This window comes from Chelonoidis abingdonii, chromosome 11 (assembly GCF_003597395.2).
Source record: "Chelonoidis abingdonii isolate Lonesome George chromosome 11, CheloAbing_2.0, whole genome shotgun sequence".
Lineage (NCBI taxonomy): Eukaryota > Metazoa > Chordata > Testudines > Testudinidae > Chelonoidis > Chelonoidis abingdonii.
The window spans coordinates 38,875,266-38,894,926 of NC_133779.1; the positions used below are offsets into that span (position 1 = coordinate 38,875,266).

Here is a 19,661-nt window from a genome sequence, read left to right on the forward strand (position 1 = left end):
TGGGAAATCTGGCCAGTAGAATGCAGAGATGGGTATATTGGGAGGCTGGGAGAAGTCCGTGGACATAGGAGAGCTTGAGAACTGCTCTTCTGTGGACAGAGGACCTGATTTTCCATCCCCAGCAACCCAGGAGCACTGACCGTTTACATATAGAATAGACAGCTTCCCCTCCCCCCAGTCCTGTGCTGCCCCAGTTTGCCACTTTTACAGGGGAAATCCAGAGAGTTTCCATGGATCCTGTGGGGGTGGGGGGAGGCATCTGGGTTGAGGACGGCGCTGTGGGGAAAATGCAGGGGTTCCTTGCCCCTGCCTCGCAGCCAGGCTGTGGAGCTGGGAGAATGCAAATCATACAGGCTCCCACCCTGCTCTCACAAATCCCCTGCCCCAGCTGCTTGGCATCCTTTAGGCAGACACACACCAGGATTTATTTAGAATGGGGGGTGGGCAAGAAAAGGAGCAGAGGCCCCAGCTGTGGCCTGGAGCTGTGACATTGACCCTGGGTGCCTTTCTCAGACCCACAGAAGAGCTCTGTGGAGCTGGAAAGCTCATCTCAGAAGTTGGTCCAGTCAAAGATATTCCCTCCCCAGCCTTATCTCTCTAATATCTCAGGACCAACACAGCTACAACAACAATACGGCAAACAACTGTCCCCTAAAGTCCGTTTGCCAGGACACCGGGTTTAAGGGCTGCACAGAGGGACTCTGAAGGCCCATGCAGGTCAACTCTCCCCTGCTCCATGTAGAAACGCTGCTTTCAGCCTCCTATCTCCAATGTGAGATTACCTGGCTTCCGATTCCTCTCCCTTGTGTTACATCAGGGGTCCCTGCATTAGCCATGCTCGGTAGGGAGCCCTGTCTTAAAGGGACAGGATAATGTTCAAAATCAGATTTTAAAAAAAAGGTTCTTGTGCTCCCCTGTCTGTATCCACTGCTGTCTCTTTTTTATACTTGGATTGGAAGCTCTGGGGGGCAGGGACCATCTCTTTGGTTCGTGTTTTTCCAGCACCTCATGCAATGACTGGGGCTGTTGGGTGTAATTCAATATGACTTACGTTAGGACAGGACGTTAGATTCTTCAGCCTTAAATATATTTCACAATCTGATTTGCTTTCCCCTGTTGCTGTGGTTTGTTTACCTTCTGCATTTCACTTAGGACATCCTAAACCCAGGCTAGTCAGTTTCATGTTTGTTTCTAGTCATTTTCACTTCCTGGTTCACCTGCACTAGTGCTGGTGATTGACCCAGGCAATGCCACTTTTCTCCTAGCTTCTGCCAGCCAGTGCTCTAGAATATGGGCCTTAATTCAAATACAAATAACACCTCCCTAGGCCTTATGGTTACAGAGAAAACTCTTCAACACAAGAACTGAGTGTTACCCGGGTGGCGATGTCCCCCGAATCCTAAGAGAAGGGTGTACTATCCCATGCCATCCCAAAGGGCATTAGCCATGAAATCTGACAATGACCATTTCCAGGGCAAGGCTGTGAACTATTTCACAGCTGATCAATGCCCAAAAGAGGGCGGAGCACACTATGAAGAGCTACACGCCTTTCAGAGAGGATGCCTCCTTTGGGAGATGAGTGAGTGGAGCCTGTGAAAGCCCCATCCCCTGTCTGCTCCCCAAAGCTGCAGTGGGTCTCTCTGCAGGGCATAGATGTGTATGTCCCTGAGCCTGTGGGCTTTGATCTAACTAGTGACCAGATGTCCTGATTTTATATGGACAGTCCCAATTTTTGGGTCTTTCTCTTATATAGGTTCCTATTACCCCCCATTCCCTGTCCCGATTTTTCACATTTGCTGTCTGGTCACCCTATGATCTAACACAACATTGCTTTATTAGCCAAACCAAATGTAGCAACATTTCTATTGGCCTTAGAGCTGCAAAAGCGTTCTCTCTTTTTTTTTTCTGCCCTAGCTGAGCTGACTGTCCCTTTAAAGCTAAATTATGATGAGAAACTGAAAGTGCTGCAGCAGTGGTTCTCTTCCCAGGCCTGGATCGTGGGCTGCTTGCAGCTCAGTTAGCACCCAGCTGCAGCCTCTGTGACATCCTCTGGGCCATACAGGTAGTTGATATATATAATATAGTGCAGGGGTTCTCAAACTGGAGGTCATTACATGGGGGGTCGTGAGCTGTCAGCCTCCACCCAAACCTGGCTTTGCCTCCAGCATTTATAATGGTGTTAAACATATAAACAAGTGTTTTTCATTTATTTCGGGTGCACTTGCTATGTGAAAGGGGTCACCAGCACAAAAGTTTGAGAACCGCTGATACAGTGTGTGGACGCAGCCCATACAGCACACAAAGAGAGCTGCCTATGTGGCTCATAATGGCAAATAAGTTGAGAACCACTGGCTATCGGAGGGGCCTGTTTTAAGGCCCTGGGCCAGGAGATCTGTAGTCAGCTCCTACCTCTGCCGCTCTGTCCCTGTGAGACCCCGGGCAAGGCACTTCATCTCTCTCTGCCTCAGTTTCCCAAGAGTACAATGAGGATGTGATCCTCCTCCATCTCTGTTCAGCTGATACACTTTTCAGGGCTAACCCTCTCCGCTAGGTTTATGTACAGCGCCAAGCACCCCGGGGCCGGGGCCTGCAGGCCCCCCTACGGCGCGTGTAGCAATAAGGAGAGTTCTGAGCTGGCCCAGGCAGCGCTTTACTGGAAGGCGGAATGGGGAACCACAAGGCAGAGGCTGCAGAAGCCGGGCGGGTTGTGAAAGAGTTACTGAAAATGGGCCGGCGCGGGGCAGGTGTGAGAGTTGCGTCACCTCCAATCTCCCTGCTGACTCGGCATGGCTGGGAGGCTTTTCGAGGCTGGCTGAGTCTCTCTCTCAGGCTCCACCCAGGCTAATGTGCGGGGGGTGGCGGTGGTAAAACTTCTCTAGCGCCTCCCAAGCACTGAAGACTGAGGCTGCTTCGCTCGACGCCGCTTCCCAAGCCCGGGAGCCAGGCTGGGAGGGAGCTGGATTTCCCCCGCGTTGTGAGAGCTCTGCACTAGCCCCAGGATTTACCTGCCTTGTGGGGCGATTCGGAGCCGGATTGGATCACGTGCTTACCGGGATATACTTTCTTTTTTGGCTGGGGGCTGAGCCGTTCCGGCTGCGCACGGGGTAAAGCAGGCGAAGGGGAAGGATTCGCGGGACCTGGTAAGTCAGTTTGTGCGGTTCCAGGGGGGACAGAATTTCAAGGGGGGGTTAACTTCTACCAAGCCAGAGAGCTCCCCGAGGACCCCGGCTGGGCGCCACACGAGATTCCTGCTTATTTGCTTTGGGGCCTTAAAGACAACTCATAAATCCAGTTTTTTAAACGAGGGTTTCAGCCTCTTTTAAGGAAGAGGGGCGGATTGTGCGGGAGAGAGTCCCTGGGTCCGAGTTTGACCTCTCTACGGACGTGGAGCGGCTCCTGGTTCACACCACGGTCTGATTAGCACTGATCTACTCCTTGGCAAACTAAACTGAGGCTAAAGGCTCCCTTGTAGTCACCCCATTCTGGGGAAACCTTCCAGGAATCCTACAGCGGCCAGATCCCATTTTTAAACGTCTCTCAGGGCTCCCCCCCCTTGAAAAAGTTTCTTTCTGACTTCAATGAAACTCGAGGCAGCCTGAGTCGATTGGAGTTAGTTTTCATTGGCAGTTCTGCTTTAACCGAACAAGGAGTATGTCCTTGAGAGACTTGGCAGGATTGGGGTGGTTGGGTGTCTTTTTTTTTTTTTAACTTTCCTGTCAAGGACCCGAGAAAGTTTGTAGGTGATTTTAATCTGCAGTTTCAAATCTAATGCCTGGGGGAGAATGGGAGACACCCAGGCATAGCTGGATGGAAGAAGGCGATCAGAGAGTCGTCACGAGGGAGTGACTGAGCTCTGGTGTGGCCTTGTATTTTTAACAGAAATCAGTCATGCCCCCTTCCCAGGCTAGGACAGGAGTTAAGGCTACTTATTTCAGCCGGATGTTTCCAGCGCTCAGCACCCACCCGGGGGAGGGAGGCAGGTTTCCAAGCAGTTCAGCTCCCCTGTGTGTGATCCTTTATGACCTCACCGTTCAGAAGAACCCAGTCTGCTGCCCTCAGGTGCCAGAAAGGGCCGAGCCCTGGCCTACGCCTGGATGTGCTCCTCGGCCCTACACCCGGATCTGGTTGGCTAACTAACCTTCCCCCTTGGTAGCCGGGCTGTTTACACACCAGATCTAATAGGGCTTAGGCGATTTTTGTGCCAACGCCCGTCTTAACCACCAAGGAAGCAGCTGCCCAGGTATCGTTGTATTTAAGTAGGAGGGTGGTGGTGGTTTTTTTTATTTTAAGTTGCTCTTCCGTTCCCACCTGCACAGAGGACATGCTGTTTCTATAGGGCTGACTCTCCCTGTGGGGTTCCCACACTCCAGGCTGGCTCCCTGGGCTCCGGCTTCGTTTCTAACCTGCCTGCCGAGCTTTCCATACCCAGCAGAGGGCGCCCTTGCTTTGCTGGTTCATTCTGCACCGTCTCCGGCTGCTGTGTTCATACCCTCCCACATAACCCAGAGCAATTCTGCGCTGCCAGTAAGCGCTTTGACCTCAGGAGGGGGGTATCTAACCTGGCCCTTGTCCCCAGCAAACCCTGAAACCTTGCCTGGAACCGGAATTTGCCCAAGGAGGATTGCATCCGAGTCTAGGGTTTGCTCAGTCCTCATCCGCATTTTGTAATAGTTGGATATTTCCCCATAGACCCCCCTCCCCCGTTCCTGCGAGTCAATGTGTGTATGGCGGGGAATGTCTGCCTGCCTGTCTGTCTCTTTTAACTTGCTGTTCGCTCCGTGAGCTCGGCTCACTCCGGATTATGCGAAAGCCATTGCAAAGTGGTTCCACTTTCCTGGCTTCGCCTCGAGGGGATAGAACCGTCCGGCTGGAGGACCAGGGGAATCCTCTCCCCGAAGTGGGGATTTTTACCCCACGGCCGGCCATCGTTTGGAATAAGCTACATCCTTGGCGTGGTTTGAAGCGACCACCTTCCTCCAATTTATCTCCGGGGGGGGGGCGCTAGGCAAAGGGTTTCCTCCCATCTTAAGAAATGTAAATACCCTCCCTGCTCCTTAGAACAATGGCTTTGCTGCGCAGGCTCGGGATATTCATTGCCTTTCCCCTGCGCGGCTCCCGACTTGCGTGCAGCAGCAGAAACGAGGAAGAAGCTGCAATGTGCAACCGCTGTGTTGTTTGTTTTTAGGTTTTTTTTTGGTCTCGTCCCACGCCGGGATGGAGCCCAGCCCCCAGACCTGGCCTCTGAGCACGCGTGTAAATCTCCTCTCACCCTCCTTTCCCCAAGCCCAGGGAGCAGCTGAGCTAAGGTTTTTCTGCGGAGCCCTTTGTTGTGAGGCTAATATATTATGAATGGCTTAAAAAAAAAAAAAGGGGGTGGGGGCTGGCTTTGGAAGTGTGTGGGTGGGGAGGAATCTAGCCAGGCACCAAGCAACCCTCCTGTGTCCAGTGGCTCAGGATCTGCTGGGCAAAGGCGTAGGGGGGGCAGTGGAGGTGGAGAGCTCTGAACGGGAGGGCGGAGTCAGCCTTCCACGTGGGGGAGCACCGGGCCGGCTGCGATTGGCCTCGGGTTGCCTCTCTCAACGTTCGGAGAGGCCGGGTTGGCTGGCGGCTGCGCGCAAGGAGTAAGAAGTGAATGAGGGGGGAAATTAGCTCCGCCCTCCCGATGGAACGTTGATACATTATAACTTTTTGTGTGTGTATGTGTGTGTGTGGGTACCGTGTGTGTGTTACTTTCACACCGCGACACCGGCGGAGCTCGGAGCGGCGGCTGCCGGGTTCAGCGCCAAGGGGGGAAATCAGGAACGAAAACGCTTTACCCCCCCCCCTTTTCCCTCTGCACCCCCCCTTCTCTCACACACGAGCCCTCCCTGCGAGCAGCATCTCCCGGCGAGATCCGCGTCCTCAGGAGGCACCCGAGGAAGGAGAAGGGAAATCCCCGATGGGAGAGTGACTTGTGGGGATTCATTATTCTTATTACTATTTTTTTAGGAAGGTTAAATCGGGGCAAACTCCCTTGTTCTTCAGGGAGAGCTGGTCCCCTCCTCTCCCCCCACAAGTCCCCTTTAGATCCCCGTGCGAGGAAGACCTGGAAGGACCCTACGGATCCGGAGTGACCCTTGGATATTAAATCGGAGCGAGGGAGGACTCAGGAAGGAGATCCCACCCGGCTGGTGTGTGCGTGTATCTGTGCGCGCAGCCGAACCGGGCGCTCTCGTCGCTCCTTTGTTCCCTTCCACCTTGGTTCCCCCTGCCCCACCAACCGCTGCTCCCTGCCCGCCCCCCCAGGTCACCGAATGGACCAGCAGCCCAGCGCCAGGAGCTGCAGCCGGGGTGCCCCAGCCTGCGAGGCCGTCCCGAACGAGCCCTCCATGAATCTGTACATCAACACCACCACCGGGACCCGTTATGAGCTCTCCGTCCCCGTGGAAGAGACGGTGGAAGGACTGAAGCGGAGACTGTCACAGAGGCTCAAAGTGCCTAAGGAGAGGCTGGCTCTCTTACATAAAGAAAGGTAGGTCTAGCAGCACCCCCCCTCCCCGCGGCTAAACTACCCCAGAAGGGACCCAACTCGGGCTCACCAATCGTGGAGGGGGGGGCGCTTTAAAGGAAGCCAAGTAGCCGGTAGCGGGGTTTCATGCTTCGCCTTCGTTACAAAGCCCCGGCTCTCGGGGGTCCCTCTGTGTGTGGGGCCCCGTTTCTCAGCCTCCTGCACCAGGCGGGATGGGTTCCAGTCGCTCCCACCAGTCGGCTCCCCTAGCTGGCCTGGGCTGAGCCGCGGTCCCGGGGAAGCTGCTAGGATATGGAGCCTCTCCGTACGCTTTGATCCCACAAAACTTTCCCCTGGCTGCGTGTGCGCGGGGCCCCATCCTGGCTGCACCCGACTCGGGCGCCGTGTTGCACTGAGTCAGTAGGAAGTGCGCGGCGCGGGGTGCCCTTTGTTCTAAAGGTTGAACCGAGGTGGGATCCAGAGGCGGCCTTTTCTCGGCTCGACGCCCCCGCCCCCCGCCCCCTTTTCCAAAACCCAAATGCAGCCGGGGTGGGGGGGGTCTTTGAGAGTTGTATTCTGGCGCGGCAGGGCTGGGAGGTGGGACAGTCCTTTGTTTAGCAGGAGCCAGGTTTGCTGCAGATCCCAGACTGTTCAAGGCGTAAGGTGCAGAAGGGGGGGGGGGGGGGGCTTTCTGTGGGATACTTTTGACACCTCCCTTCCCTTCAAGCCCCGCCCCCCCCAACAGTAGCCAAAATAGAGAAAGGAACCTCAGAGACTAAGACGGGGGAACTTTTGCTCTCCCTCCTTGAGCAGCCTGGTTGAGTGAATTAGGTGTCTAATTGAGGGAGGGGGGTAGGGGTGGGGGTGGGGAGAGATCTTTGCATATATGATTACAGTGTTTGGAAAAAAGGGGGCAGGTACCAATTCCCCCCCAACACTACCCTCCCCCCAAAACTGGTCAAAATGTCTTCCTCTCCCTGCCCCCACCCCCCAGTCATCTGAATCCTGCCTGTCCTATGGGGAAGGTTTTGTTAGACACAAAAGCTAGTGGCTTCTCTTGTCTCCCAGCCCACTGCACACACACTGCACGGGTTAGCGGCAATGGCTGTGTGACTGATTACTGCAGTATCATCTCCTGCCCCTCTGATAGGATGTTTACATAATAAACTGGAGGGGGAGAGAGACCGACACAATTGTGCATTGAGGGAGAAGGGGCTGGAATGAGATTCGGAGGGTAAAGATAACTGGGGAGGGGGTCATTGTGCTAAATGTAAATTAACCCCCCACCACTGATTCTGCATCCCCCTGGCCTAAGAGGCAGTTCAGAGTTGGGAGCCATGAGGGAGCTCAGGAGAGTACCCGGGTTGGATTCTAAAGCAAACCAGGCCCCCTTCCTTTAACCATCCCTCTTTGCTGAATGTGCACCTTACTGATTTAATACCAGGGAGATCTGATGTCCTCCTCTCTCCATGTCTTTTCCCTTCTGCAGTCGGCTCAGTTCTGGAAAGCTGCAGGATCTGGGGGTCGTGGAAGGAAGCAAACTGACACTTGTTCCGACAGTGGAAGCTGGCTTGATGGTAAATGGCTTTTATTATTCTCTCTCTCCCCCCCCCCCCCGCCCCATCTATTATTAAAGGGCTAGAATGTGATCTGGCTCAGCAGAACCGATGCCACTTCCTCTGACACAGCCGGGGGGGTGGGGCGGGGGAGAGATTGGTGCTGGGAACGGCAGCAAGTTGAATATTTCATTGGTTGCTCTGTAGCTCGGTGTATAAATAGTGAAAGTGACATGCAATCCACCCCCAAGCCACACGCGCACACACCCCCTTTTTTATTTTTTCTTTCAGTCTCAGGCATCCAGACCAGAACAGTCAGTGATGCAGGCTCTGGAAAGCTTAACTGAAACTCAGGTGAGAAGCAGAAATATTGGTGCATTGACATGGACAAAGATTTCTCTGCAGGGGGCTTGTTTCTGACCTCCTCCTTCCCCACCCCTACAGCTTTCTATATGTGCTGAAGGCTAGAGATCTCCACAAAAGAGAAACCTAGAGGCCTGTGTCTGTGGTGAAGGGATTTGATGATCATTTGACCCAAATCAGGGCCCCGCTGTGCCAGGCACTGCACACACACCTAGGCAGAGACAGTCCCTGCCCTGAAGAGATCAGTCTAAATCAGTGGTTCTCAACCTGCAGTCCCATCGGCGCACCACTTTGGCCCACGTGACATCCTCAGCGCCTTACGGGTCATATATATATTGTGTGGATGAGGCCCACATACCACACAGAGAGCTGCATGTGTGGCCCACAGTGGTAAATCGGTTGAGAGCCACTGGTCTAAATAGAGTAGGAAGAGAAAACTGAGGTGAAGGGTCTGGGCCAAGTTCACCCAGCAGGTCAGTGCTGCCTCTGTCAAGATCCTGACCTCAAGGTGCGATGTGGGGTCCCCATTCTCGACACAGCGGGTGTATTTTGGGACTGATTTCCCCCAATTTAAAGACAAAAACAGGATTCCTACCCTAGCAGTTGCTTTTACTGCTTGAGGGAAGAATGCATCTTGCTATTGTGTTTGAAGAATCAAGCGGGGGGGCGGGGGGGCCCTGTATATGCGGATCCTACCAGGACACAGCTTTGTGTTGGAGATTTGCACCTTTAGATCACAAGGGGGTGGTGGCTTTTCTCCCAGGGCCTGAGCTGCCGTTCTCGAAAACCAGATGCAGCAGCTTTTGAATGTCTGCACCGTGGTCTTGAGTTTATGGCTGGGGAGAGGGCAGGGGGTGGTGCTGGGTTAGGATAACTGTGAAGTTACTTGGTGTCTGGCTGCCTGTGCTCCCAAAGATTGCTAATCAGACAAAACGGAGGAGAAGTTTTTTTTTTTTCTTTTTTCCCCCCCTACCCCTGGCTTGTGCTTCAAGGAAACCCTCCCATTGGTGGGTGATCCTCTGATGTGTGTCTGAGGGGAGATGGGGAGGGAAGGAAACAGCAGACTGCAGCTGGGTGTGGAATTCACCTCTTCACCTCTCTCTGGCTTTAAAGTTGAGCAGGCTCCTGCTGCTTTGTTTTTGGTATTTAAAAAAAAAAAAGAGAACCTCTCTCCTTCCTCACTGGCTAGCACTTGAGTTTATTTTTAAAAGACTTTTTTTAAGTTCCTGATTTAATACTGAGCCACCAGTGTAGTGCTGTGGGCCACTTCCCCTCCCCCAAGCACCGTGCAAACACATGCTAATGCCCTGCCCTGCTTGGTACCTTTTAACTGCTCTCCTCTGGAGTTGAGTGGGTGGGAAAAACAGGTGAAGCTGGCTGCAGTGCTTCCTTGCAGACCTGCCTGCTAGGACTCTGCTGCTGGGGGGCTGGTGCTTTTCTAGGACAGGGCCCCTGGAAGGGTGGCAGAGCCCCCAGGCCCCTCCGCGCACTGTGCAGCGTGGCTCTCCCCGAAGTCACCTTGGAACGAGGAATGGCCTTTGCAACCTGGATGCTCTTGGCCCTCCTGCGGACGACCTTGACTGTGTACGCCTGGCCTGTTTAATGCACTGCTTGCTGAGCGGCTGCAAAGCCAGGTGGGTGCTTCTGGGGTTGGAGCATTCCCCAACCCCCCTGGGGTCAACGCAGAACCCCATCCCCCGTGCTCGGATGTGGCTTCCCTGTGAATCTAGCCGGGCTCACAATGGCGAACTGCTGCAGGGATCTGGGTTCTGGCAAAGGGCTGGAGGCCTGTCTCCTTTGTGGCTTTTGGGCACGAGTGCTTTTCTGGATTGGCATGGGGCACTGGTGAAACGTTGGTGGCTCAGTGGCGTGTTCTGGCAGAAGGCGAGCTGGCTTCGGGTCCCAGTTCCTCACCTTGGTTTGGTGTCTGATCAGTTGAGACCTCACCTTGCCCCCCAACCTGCCTCGGGGATGGTCTCGGAATTGTCCCCCATCCCTCCTTTTGGGGTGGAGGCCGTGCACACAGGGCGTGAGATGCTCCCTGTGATGAGCTGCTGTTCTGGTTGCAGCCTGGGTAGGAGCCCTGAGGAGCACAGGAATCTCCCTGCACAATGCCTCTTTCTTGGCCTGGGAGGGGCAGAAGGCAGGAATCCTCCTGGGTCGGGCTAAGATTCCTGGCTGGGGCTTGCTGTCTCATGCCCCGGGAGGGTGGGCAGGGGCAAAGCCAGCACAGAGGCTGGGGTGGGGTCCTCCTGCGTGGTGTGTGCGTGCGTTGTCTCATCTTGAAAACTTGTATGATCACCCAGCCAACATGGTAATGGGGGAGTGGTGGCTGCTTTAAGGAAAGCGGGCGGGGGGAGCTGGCCGACCTGCCCTGAGCAGGGCTGGCTTTGATTACCATGCTTGTGTCTGCAGGATGGAATCGGTGCATTCCAGGCCTTGCAGCGAAAGGGTTTATTCCTCCTTTGTGGCGTGTTGGTAGCAGGCTGCCAGAAGTGCGGGGCGAGGGGGTTAGAAGGTGGCTCCTTAGAGGCGCTGAATTGCAGCGGTGTAGGCTCTCCTGGGTCAGTCTGTGTCTCACGTGCCTTGCATACAGAGCGTAGGTCCCCAGTCGAAGCTGCAATCCCCACCCTTGCACCCCCACCCCTTCCTCTGTCACTGAAGCTGGAGCTGGAAAAGGCCTCCCATGCCACTAGTCTCTGTTCCCTACTGCAGTAAAATGAGTGGGAAGCCAAGGCTGGGAAGTGGTCCCCCCCCCCACCTCCATGGGTTTGTTGACAGGATCTCTGGCTCAGGAAGCCTTCTCTGAGCACAGAGGAACAGCCAGCACCTGGGGGCGGGGGACAGGAAACCACGCCTCTCATTCATGCTTCTCGCCTTGGTTCTGCCTGAGCAGGGCTCTCTGATAATAGCAGGGAGATCTGCTGTGCTCTGACTTCCTCTGGGGGTGGGAGAAAACGCCATCTAAGCCTTCCCCCTCATATCTTAAGGAAATGACTACGGGGCAGGGGGCGTGGCGCTTACCCCAAGCTGGGAGCTGGATTCCCCTGGCATGGCTGATGTCCTGGTAGCTGCCCGTTAACTTCCTGCCAAAGCTCATTGCCACATTCAAGGGGTCGGATGATGCCCATCTGCTCAGCAGAGTTGCCGGGGGGGTAGAGGGGTATTGCTCCTTGGCCAGCAGCCTCAGCTATGCATGCAACCTTCCCCAGCGTAGCTGAGTGTGGCTGCCACTACTGGGGAAGAGGGTACTGGTGTCTCTGGGGTGCTAGGCACCATCCCAGAGCCTGCTGGAGAGGGTAAGGATCTGTGCTCCCATTGGAAGGCCCAGCAGGCCCTCCCAGCGGCGCGGATCCAAGGCCTGGCTCCGGTTCTGAGGTCATTAGGTGGCTGAGTCGGGAGGGATGTTATTTCTCAGTGGTGGAAGTTTTTTGTTTTGGTACTTCGCTCTCCCTCCCCCTCCCTTTTTTTTTTTTGCTCTGGATGGAAAATCCCTCAGCAGCAGCAGCCGTGGTGGAGCGCAGGAGCCGATGTCAGGGCTCCGGCTGCAGCTGTGTGCAGCTGGAGAGAAGGTTGTTAAGCCTATTCTGGGGGAGGGCAGAGGCTGTTTCCTTCCCCTTGGTTTGGATCAGCCTCTCTCCTCTGGGTCTGACCTGGGCTGACCCATAGCATCAAGCCTGGGTTTTGTGGGGTGCTGGGCCCTGCCCTGTGGGATGGGGGCTCTGCCCTGCTATTCTCTCGAGTAACCAGGGCACAGGACAGTCTTGTCAATAACATGGGGGGAGGGCTCTGATTTCCTGCCCCTCCCAGCCCACGCCAGTACCAGTCTCCTGTTGCGCTGGTATCAGGGCACCTCCCTGCTGAGCCATCCATCCATCCACTGGCACCCACCCTGTTCTCATCCCTTGCTGGGGTGTGGGGGGAAAGCAAAGGTTACATCAGGGCAGGCGCTTGGAGAGGAGGGAATGCAGCGTTCTGTGAGTCATCCACATTTCTGGGAATCAGCAGGGACGCGCTCCCTGTATCTCCGGGGCTGGATTCGGAGACAGTAAATTAGATTTTCCTTCCCCAGACTTGGCAACAGCCTGCAGGGTCCCTGCTGCTGGTTCTTCTCCTGTGCCCCTCCCTCGCCTCCCAAAGGATCTAGGACAGCAGAATCCCTGGGGGAAACTGGCAGGATCCCCTGGGACCTAGCACAACCGTTCTCGTCCTGGGTGTGGACATTCCTCTCCTACCTGCGGGCAGGAGTGGGGGGGGATGTTGCCCCATCCATGAGGTGATAACAAGGGCGCTGGCTGCACAGGGAGAGGAGAGTGGCCTTGCTCCAATGGCCAGTGAATTCAGTGGGAGCTTTTCCATCCCTGCTGTGGGCGTTGGAGCCGGCTGGCTGGGTGGGATGTGTTTATGTTGGAGCATCCTGCTTTCTGGTGGAGGGCGGGGGAAGGGCTGAAGGAATGTGGTGGGGAGTGGAGCCATCCCACCCTGCCCCTGTTTGGAAGATGGGGGTACCCGGAGGGGGTGTTCATTTGGCGGCAGGGATTGGTTGGTTCAGTAACTAGTGAGCCCGGGAGGGACTGGTGTGCTGGTGTTCGCAAGGGGGAACACTTGGAGGAAGGGGGATGTGGCAGGGAGTGGCTGGTTTCGCTCGATGTCCCCCATTGGGGTTCAGGATTTGGGCCGGTGTTATTGAATGGAAAAGGGGGGCAGGCTATAGGGCTGGGCTGTGTGGGGGGGTGTCACTGCCTGCCAGGCTAGGGGAGAGGGGGTGCTATGGGAGGCTATCAGTTTTGGTGCAGGGCTAGTGAAATGGCTGGCTGTGTCCACGCCCTTCCTCGCAGGGCTGGGGGCGAGGGGCTGGGGTGTCTCCTGTGTGTGTGTGGGGGGGGGGGGTGTTGGAATCTGGAGCTGTTCCCTGCTAATCTCGGTGCTACCTCTCTTAAAACTGGCTGGCATGTGTGTGATGCCGAGGGCTGGATAACAGCCCCCTGACTCCCGGCCCTGCTCTCGGAGAGGAAGGGATTATTTTTAGTGCTGCTGGGAGCCCACAGGCAGTGAGCTCACGCTCACTCCGGGCTCTCCAGTTTCCTTGGCTAATAACAGCCAAGGGTCAGGAAGGGGTGCGCAAGGAGGAAGGTGTGAGTCAGGCTCTCTGCCAGGAAGGAGAGGGAGCCTTGGGTGGCTGCTGACGTCAAGAGGATCTGGAGGAGTCTAGAGAGACTTGGGGACTGTCGCGGGGTGTGTGTGTGTGTGTGTGTGTGACTGGTTTAAGAGGGAGGCAGGATTGTATAATGGCTGGGGGAAGGACACTGAGGAGCCAGGTCTCCTGGGTTGCCTCCTCAGCTTGGGGAGGGAGTGGAATCTAGTGGTTAGAGCATTGCAGGGGGCCGTCTGGGCGACCCAGGAGTCCTGTTGCCCAGTCGGCCCCCTGCCTTGGCTTGGGGAGGGAGTGACATAAGTGTGTGGAGGGGAGTTGGCACATCTGGATTATCTGCCACTGACTCACAGGGGAGTCCTGCCCTCTCTTTGCGCCTTGGCTTCCTCCCCCGTGTGATGGGGACAGTACCTGGAATGGGATGTTCATGAGGTATCACAAGATTGTGGTCATAAATGGCTTTCAGATCTCTGATGAGAGAGCAAGGCCAAAACTGCTTTCAGCTTGGGGGAGGGGGAAAGGGACCCCACCTTCTGAGTCCCTCTGATTTAGCCCCAAAGTCTGGCCCACCCTGTACATGCTGGAAATAGTCAATATTTTGTCTGGTGGAAGCCCCCTGCAGGGTAGGTAGGAATTGGCTGCCCCTCTCCACCCGCTTTCTTTGCACCTGAGGGGGTAAAGGATGATCAGCAGAGCGTCTGTAGGTCGTGGGGGAGGGGGAAGGCCAGTGTCCTGTGGGGCTGATATCCAGCAGTGCCTTTAGGGGTGAGTGAGGAAGCTGTGGGGGGTGGGGGAAGACTCTCTGAGCCCCCTCCCATCTGGGGAGCCAGGCTTTTCTCTGTATGTTAATCTCCCATCTGTGAGGCTTTCCCCTCTCCCCTCTGGTCTCCACTGAGATGAGAAGGGGGATGGAGGGGACTCTGGGGTGCCCCAAAACCTGGTTAGTTCAGAGCCCTCTCGAGGTGCCTCTCTCCTGGGCAGCGATGCTCCCCGCACTGGAGACCCTTTGTTTGGCTGGCGGGGGCGAGCGCCGTGTGTTTGAATGGCTGGATGATGGGAAGAGGGGGGGTGGGCTGGGAGTCGTGACTGCTGGGCCTTTCATTCAGGGGAATCTTTTGTGGCTGGAGGGAGGGGATTCGTGACTGGCGGGCATAGGAGGGGACTCTGCTGTTAGAAAAGGGCTTAGTTGGCCCGTCTCTCTGGGAGTGTGCATGAGGCGCTGGACAGGGCTGTGGGTTTATTGGGTGTATGTGGAGTGGGGAGCCCAACCCCCCACTCCCCCCATGTCGGGGTGCACTGAGTTTTCCCTCCACTCCTCTGCAGGTGGAGAAACTGAGGCGCACAGAGGAACATGGGAGCCACAGAGGCTGGGATTAGATTGAGGATCCTTCCCCTCTTTCCTCCCTCCCCAAATCCAGGGCTCTGTGCAGGGTAGGTGGGCGCAAACATCTCCTCCCTGGGCCGTCACCAGGACGGAGGAGTGTTCCCTCCCCCCAGCTGTAACCTTGATGGCCGAAGTTGCAGCATCTCTTTCACGCCCACCTCTTCCTCTGCGGCCTCCATCTGACGTGCTCGGGGGTTCGCTGTTATTTTTAAGCTGCTTTTCCCACGGCTTCTCAGAACTCAGCGTCCCTCTTGGATGTGAGGGGGGGAGGGGGGGATCCTGGTATGATACCGAAGCTATTGCTGAGGCTGGGGAAAAGCGGGTGTAGGGGGAGTCCCTGCTGCTGGACAAGCTAGGGTGGGGGTGGCGCTACCCTGGCCAGAGGAGATTGGTGCTGGGCATGGAGGTAGCTGTGCCTTTGAAGCTTGGCCTGAGAACAGAGGCCTCCCTTCCGTTTTGTGGGGGTGCATGCATTGCACCCCCTTTGGCAGGCTGAGGGCAGGAGGATCTGTCTGCATCTCAGGCGCTTACAGCCCAGCGCCACCCGGCTTAGACAAATATTTATCTTTGCCAAGCAAAGGCGGGGAGCGAAGTGTTTGTTCACGAATCCTCCCCTCCCTTCCCAGGACCCTCCTCAGCCAAGAAGCAGCGGGGCTGATCGTGCTGGGTCCCTCACCCAGTGTTGAGCTGCTGCCGATTGAAAAGCATCCCTCCCTCTGCGCTAGGGGTGGACGGGGTGCACCCATGACCGATCCCTGCTGAAGTGTCCTTCCCACTAGGGTGTGTGTGACTAAACATCAGCACAGCCTGGCCTCCTCCCCACAACCAGGATTGCTGTGTGTGTCTGACCTGTCCCCCCTGACTGCTGGACTCTTCGGGGCAGGGAGGAAGGGGGCAGAGGCATGGCCATATATGCTCAAACACTGAGGGAACTTGTGGGGTGGTCTGGTAGAGAAATCAGCTGCAGTTTGCTGGCAGGAAGGGTCAGAAGAAGCTGGGAGCTGGGACAAAGGGGCGAGCTGGAGAGGAGGCTAGAGGAATAGCACCCCCCACAGCCTGGCGAGGGTTAAAGCCGGCCCGCTTTGCGAGTGGAATGCTAAGTGGCAGTAGGGGAGGGGGAGGAGTGTGGGCTGGGGGGCCCTGGGGCACCACTGAGCTGGCCCTTAGAGCTGGGCCTTTAATTTTCCCCCTCCCACCGCCTCGCCTTTCCCCAGAGCAGATGGCGGGTGATTTACGCTGCCAGACACCTCCTAGAAAGAGTAATGGGGGCAGGGGGGCAGATGTTGGAGGGGGGGGGGCATGGGGAAGGGTTTTTCCAGCAGGCTGTGTTCCCTCCTGTCCCGCCCCCCTGCCACCTCCCTCCAGGATGATTTGGGCATCCTGTACTTTTTTAGGAGTTCCCTGCTCTTCTCCCCTCTCAGCTGCTCCTTCACCTACCACTCTCTGAGCCTGTGAGTTTTGGGGGAGTGGAGGGAGTGTGACTGACTCCTCTCCCCCTCCCCCCATTGTTGGGGTGGGGGGCGTTGAGGCTCTCTGCCTTGCGGTGGCCTTTGCACTCGCTGCCTGAGTCACGCTGCAGAGGGGCTCCCCTGCCCCCGGAGCGCTGCGCTGGGGGTGCACGTGTCCTCACCTGCCCCCTCACTGTCTTCGAGTCACCTTTCTGTCCCTGGCCCCACACACACACCTGGCTGGGGGGGCTGCTTCACCCTGCCTTGCTCTGTGTGACTTGGCGGCTGTGCTCTGGGGTGTGGAGGGCAGAAGTGCCGCCATGCCCAGGGAAGGCTCTGAGGCCAGGGCTCCCCCTGTCCCTTCACTTCTAGAGCCAGGCAGCAGAGCTGTGGGTATTGCAGGAGCTGGGGGCCAGCGGCACAGCCCTTCTGACTGGCACCTTGCCCCCCTCCCTGCCCCCTCTATGTGGTTTCCCTGCCTGTCTGAGCTGCAGGTGGCCCAGGCACCCACGCTCCTGGCGGCTACGATGACAGCTGCCTTGGGCCATGGTAACCTCTGTTGTGGGGTCTACACGGGCAGGGATGGGGGCGTGAGTCTCTTCCCCCGTCCTCGCATAGCGTGTGATACAGAGTTGGGTGGGGGCTCTCGTCGAAGGCGCTCTGTGGTCGCCCTCAGTGAGTGACATACGGTGCCGGTGGTCTTGGCTGCAGAAAGGTCAGGGGTGCGTGTAGGGGGAGCTGCGAAAGGGTGACTAACGGCTCGTGGGTGACACCTGCTTGGTGGGCAGAGCATGTGAGCTGGCTGGGGTGTGGGGGCTTCGGGAGAGCCCCCTTCAGCACAGATCCTGTTGGTGAAGCGACTTTACCCCTGGGGGGCGGGAGGGACTCCCTGCCCAGCTGGGCCTGGATGGTCAGCCTCCCTTCTCATGCCACCACAATGGCCCCCCAAGGCGCTTGCTCGACTCAAACCTGCTGTCCACTCGGGGTTGTAAATGGGGGCTCTGCGGTGACGTACTCAGTGACACCCCCCAGTCTCCCTCTGTGTCTCTTTCCTCCCCTTCCTGGTCACCTGAATCCATGAGATTAATTTCTCCGGCTGTGCCCTCCCCTTGGTAAATTGTGGGAGGACTCAACAGCTGTGTGTTTCCCTTTCCCCCCAAGTGCTGACTTCTTCCTCTTACCCCCCCAGCTCAAACCCCGGAGGCGCCTCCTCGCTGATTGGGGTGGGAAATACGTCACAAGGCAGTGTGGCAGATGGGGGTGGGGGGGCACCCATCCTGAACTGCTAGACCCTATTGAGGGTGCCTGTACACGCAAGTGCTGTGGGGTGCGGTTTGATACATGGACAGCTTGGATTTCCCCAGTCCCTTGGTCCTGCTCGTGAGCCTGCCAGTTAATGAGAGCCCAGCTAGTGGGCGATCGGACAGAGCTGGGGCAAGGTGGCATATCTTTGTGCTGAGCACTGGATGGAGCAAAATTCCTGAGCGTGAAATCCACAGTGGGTTTTCCCCCTGGGCTCAGCCTTCCTGGTTAAAGGTCCTGCTGGAGATCTCCAGGTGTTGGGGGAATTCCCCTCTTCCCAGCATCCCCCAGGGATGCTCTGAAATCCCAACCACCTCTCCAGGACTCTTGCAGATAGTTCAGTGGGTTCTTCTTTGCAATCCTTCTGTGGCTGCTTCCCCCTGGACTGCATCACTGTGCAGGGATTTGGCTCCAGTGCAGCCCTGGGACCCAAAGATCTAACTCAGAAATGGCCACTGAATTGTCAGGGTGTCTGTTTCTGGGGCCCCGGAGTTAGTACCCCCGCCATGGGTGTTTGGGTCCTGGCAGCTCACGTTGACGTTGGTTGGGTTTGTGGGTGCTGAGTGTCTCTGGAAGAAAGTCCAGCCCTGGGTGTCTCACATCAGAGTCTCTGTGGGATGGGAGACCCAGATGTTTCCTTTCCCCTTTTAAAGATCAGACATGTTATCTGCCTTTGTTTCGTGGGTGAGTGAGATGGGCCTCCATGCCCAGAAACTGGGTATACCCAGTTCTTGAACAGGGCAAGTAGCCTGCTGAGGAACTGGTCCCAAGCCCTAGCTAAGAAAGAAGTGGGCTTAGCCCCTCTGATCCTTACGTAGCAGTGCTTTGTAGTGGGAGCCCTGAACATGCCAGCTGAGGCATGCCTAGGAGGGCTGCTGTTGATCCAGGTGGGGCAAGGAGCAGCGAAAATGGGGGTGACTCCCTAGCAATGGCTGTGACCTCCTTGGAAAAGAGGGAGTCAGATGACTTTTCTTGGCATTCTGTGTGACCGTCTGCTGGGTCTCTGTCCCCTGCCACCATCTCAGGTGCAGCAGGCTTGGCAGATGCTAGACTAGCTGGGGAAGAGAAGCCTCTTTCAGGCTATAGGGAAATGCAAATGAGCAGCTGTGCCAATGAAAAGGGGTGCGTGTGTCATTGAGGTGGGGGTGGGCAGAAGGCGTCTGCAGTAACAGCCATAAAGAGTGTGTCAGAGGGTGGATTCCAGCTCCTGCCGCTGGACCTTGTCCTGCTTGGGGGAGGGCTCCCCCACGCCCAGCTTGGGTTAATCTCCTCCTGCACACTGCGGGAAGCGGCTGTGTAGGCAAGTTTATCACCAGGGTGGGGTGGTGACCCTCCTGTTTTTTTGGAAAAGCCGCCTCTGTCAGTTTGCTCCCCTGACACCACGGGTCACGTGGGGACAAGACATGGCAGGCGAGTCCTGCGGGCCCTGAGCTTTAACCTGTCAGGATCCCTGTCCCCCAGTGTCCTGCTGGGGTTCCAGGGATCTGGGAGGAGCTTGCAGCTAGGGACTCCCAAGGAGCGAGGGGGTCCCTCTTCTAAAAGGCTAGGCTTCTCTGTTTTAGCCCCAGCATGCCCCACTTTGCTGGGTTCTTCGCACGCTCCCCCTTTCCTGCTTCTGCTCAGTCAGCTGTCTTGGGAGCTCTCCGGGTGCTGATGCCCATGTGTCTCTGGGATGGCAGTGGGATCCTTCCAGGCCCGTCGGCCTGCTGCGGGAAGCGTGGCCCTTCTGTACATGGGCTGTGGGGAGGAGAGAGAGAGCGCTCCCGGGTGGAGGGTGAGATTTGGCTTCTGGGCCAAGTACCTACCCCAGAAGCACGCATCCAGCTCCTCACCCCTAAATGATCAAAGTAGCCTTTCAAATCGCACCCCTTGCCCAAAGTCCTGTGATCAGTCTGCTTGGGGTCAGCTCGTGGGGAGCCCACGGGTGCCCCTGTCCAGGGGGACTCCTGTTCCCTCATCGAGTCAGGGG

The 19,661-nt window shown here is 56.7% G+C and overlaps 1 protein-coding gene across 1 annotated transcript in view; it reads left to right on the plus strand.

Annotated features, from left to right (window-relative positions):
* Window positions 1-2,804: 2,804 nt before the first annotated feature.
* Window positions 2,805-19,661, plus strand: part of MIDN (midnolin) — a 31,248-nt gene continuing 14,391 nt past the window's right edge. Inside the window, exons 1-4 of the mRNA XM_032788514.2 lie at window positions 2,805-3,140; window positions 6,286-6,511; window positions 7,977-8,064; window positions 8,335-8,397. Of these exons, the coding sequence (XP_032644405.1) occupies window positions 6,294-6,511; window positions 7,977-8,064; window positions 8,335-8,397 (369 nt within the window). The 5' untranslated portion in view covers window positions 2,805-3,140; window positions 6,286-6,293. The remainder of the gene's footprint in view (window positions 3,141-6,285; window positions 6,512-7,976; window positions 8,065-8,334; window positions 8,398-19,661) is intronic.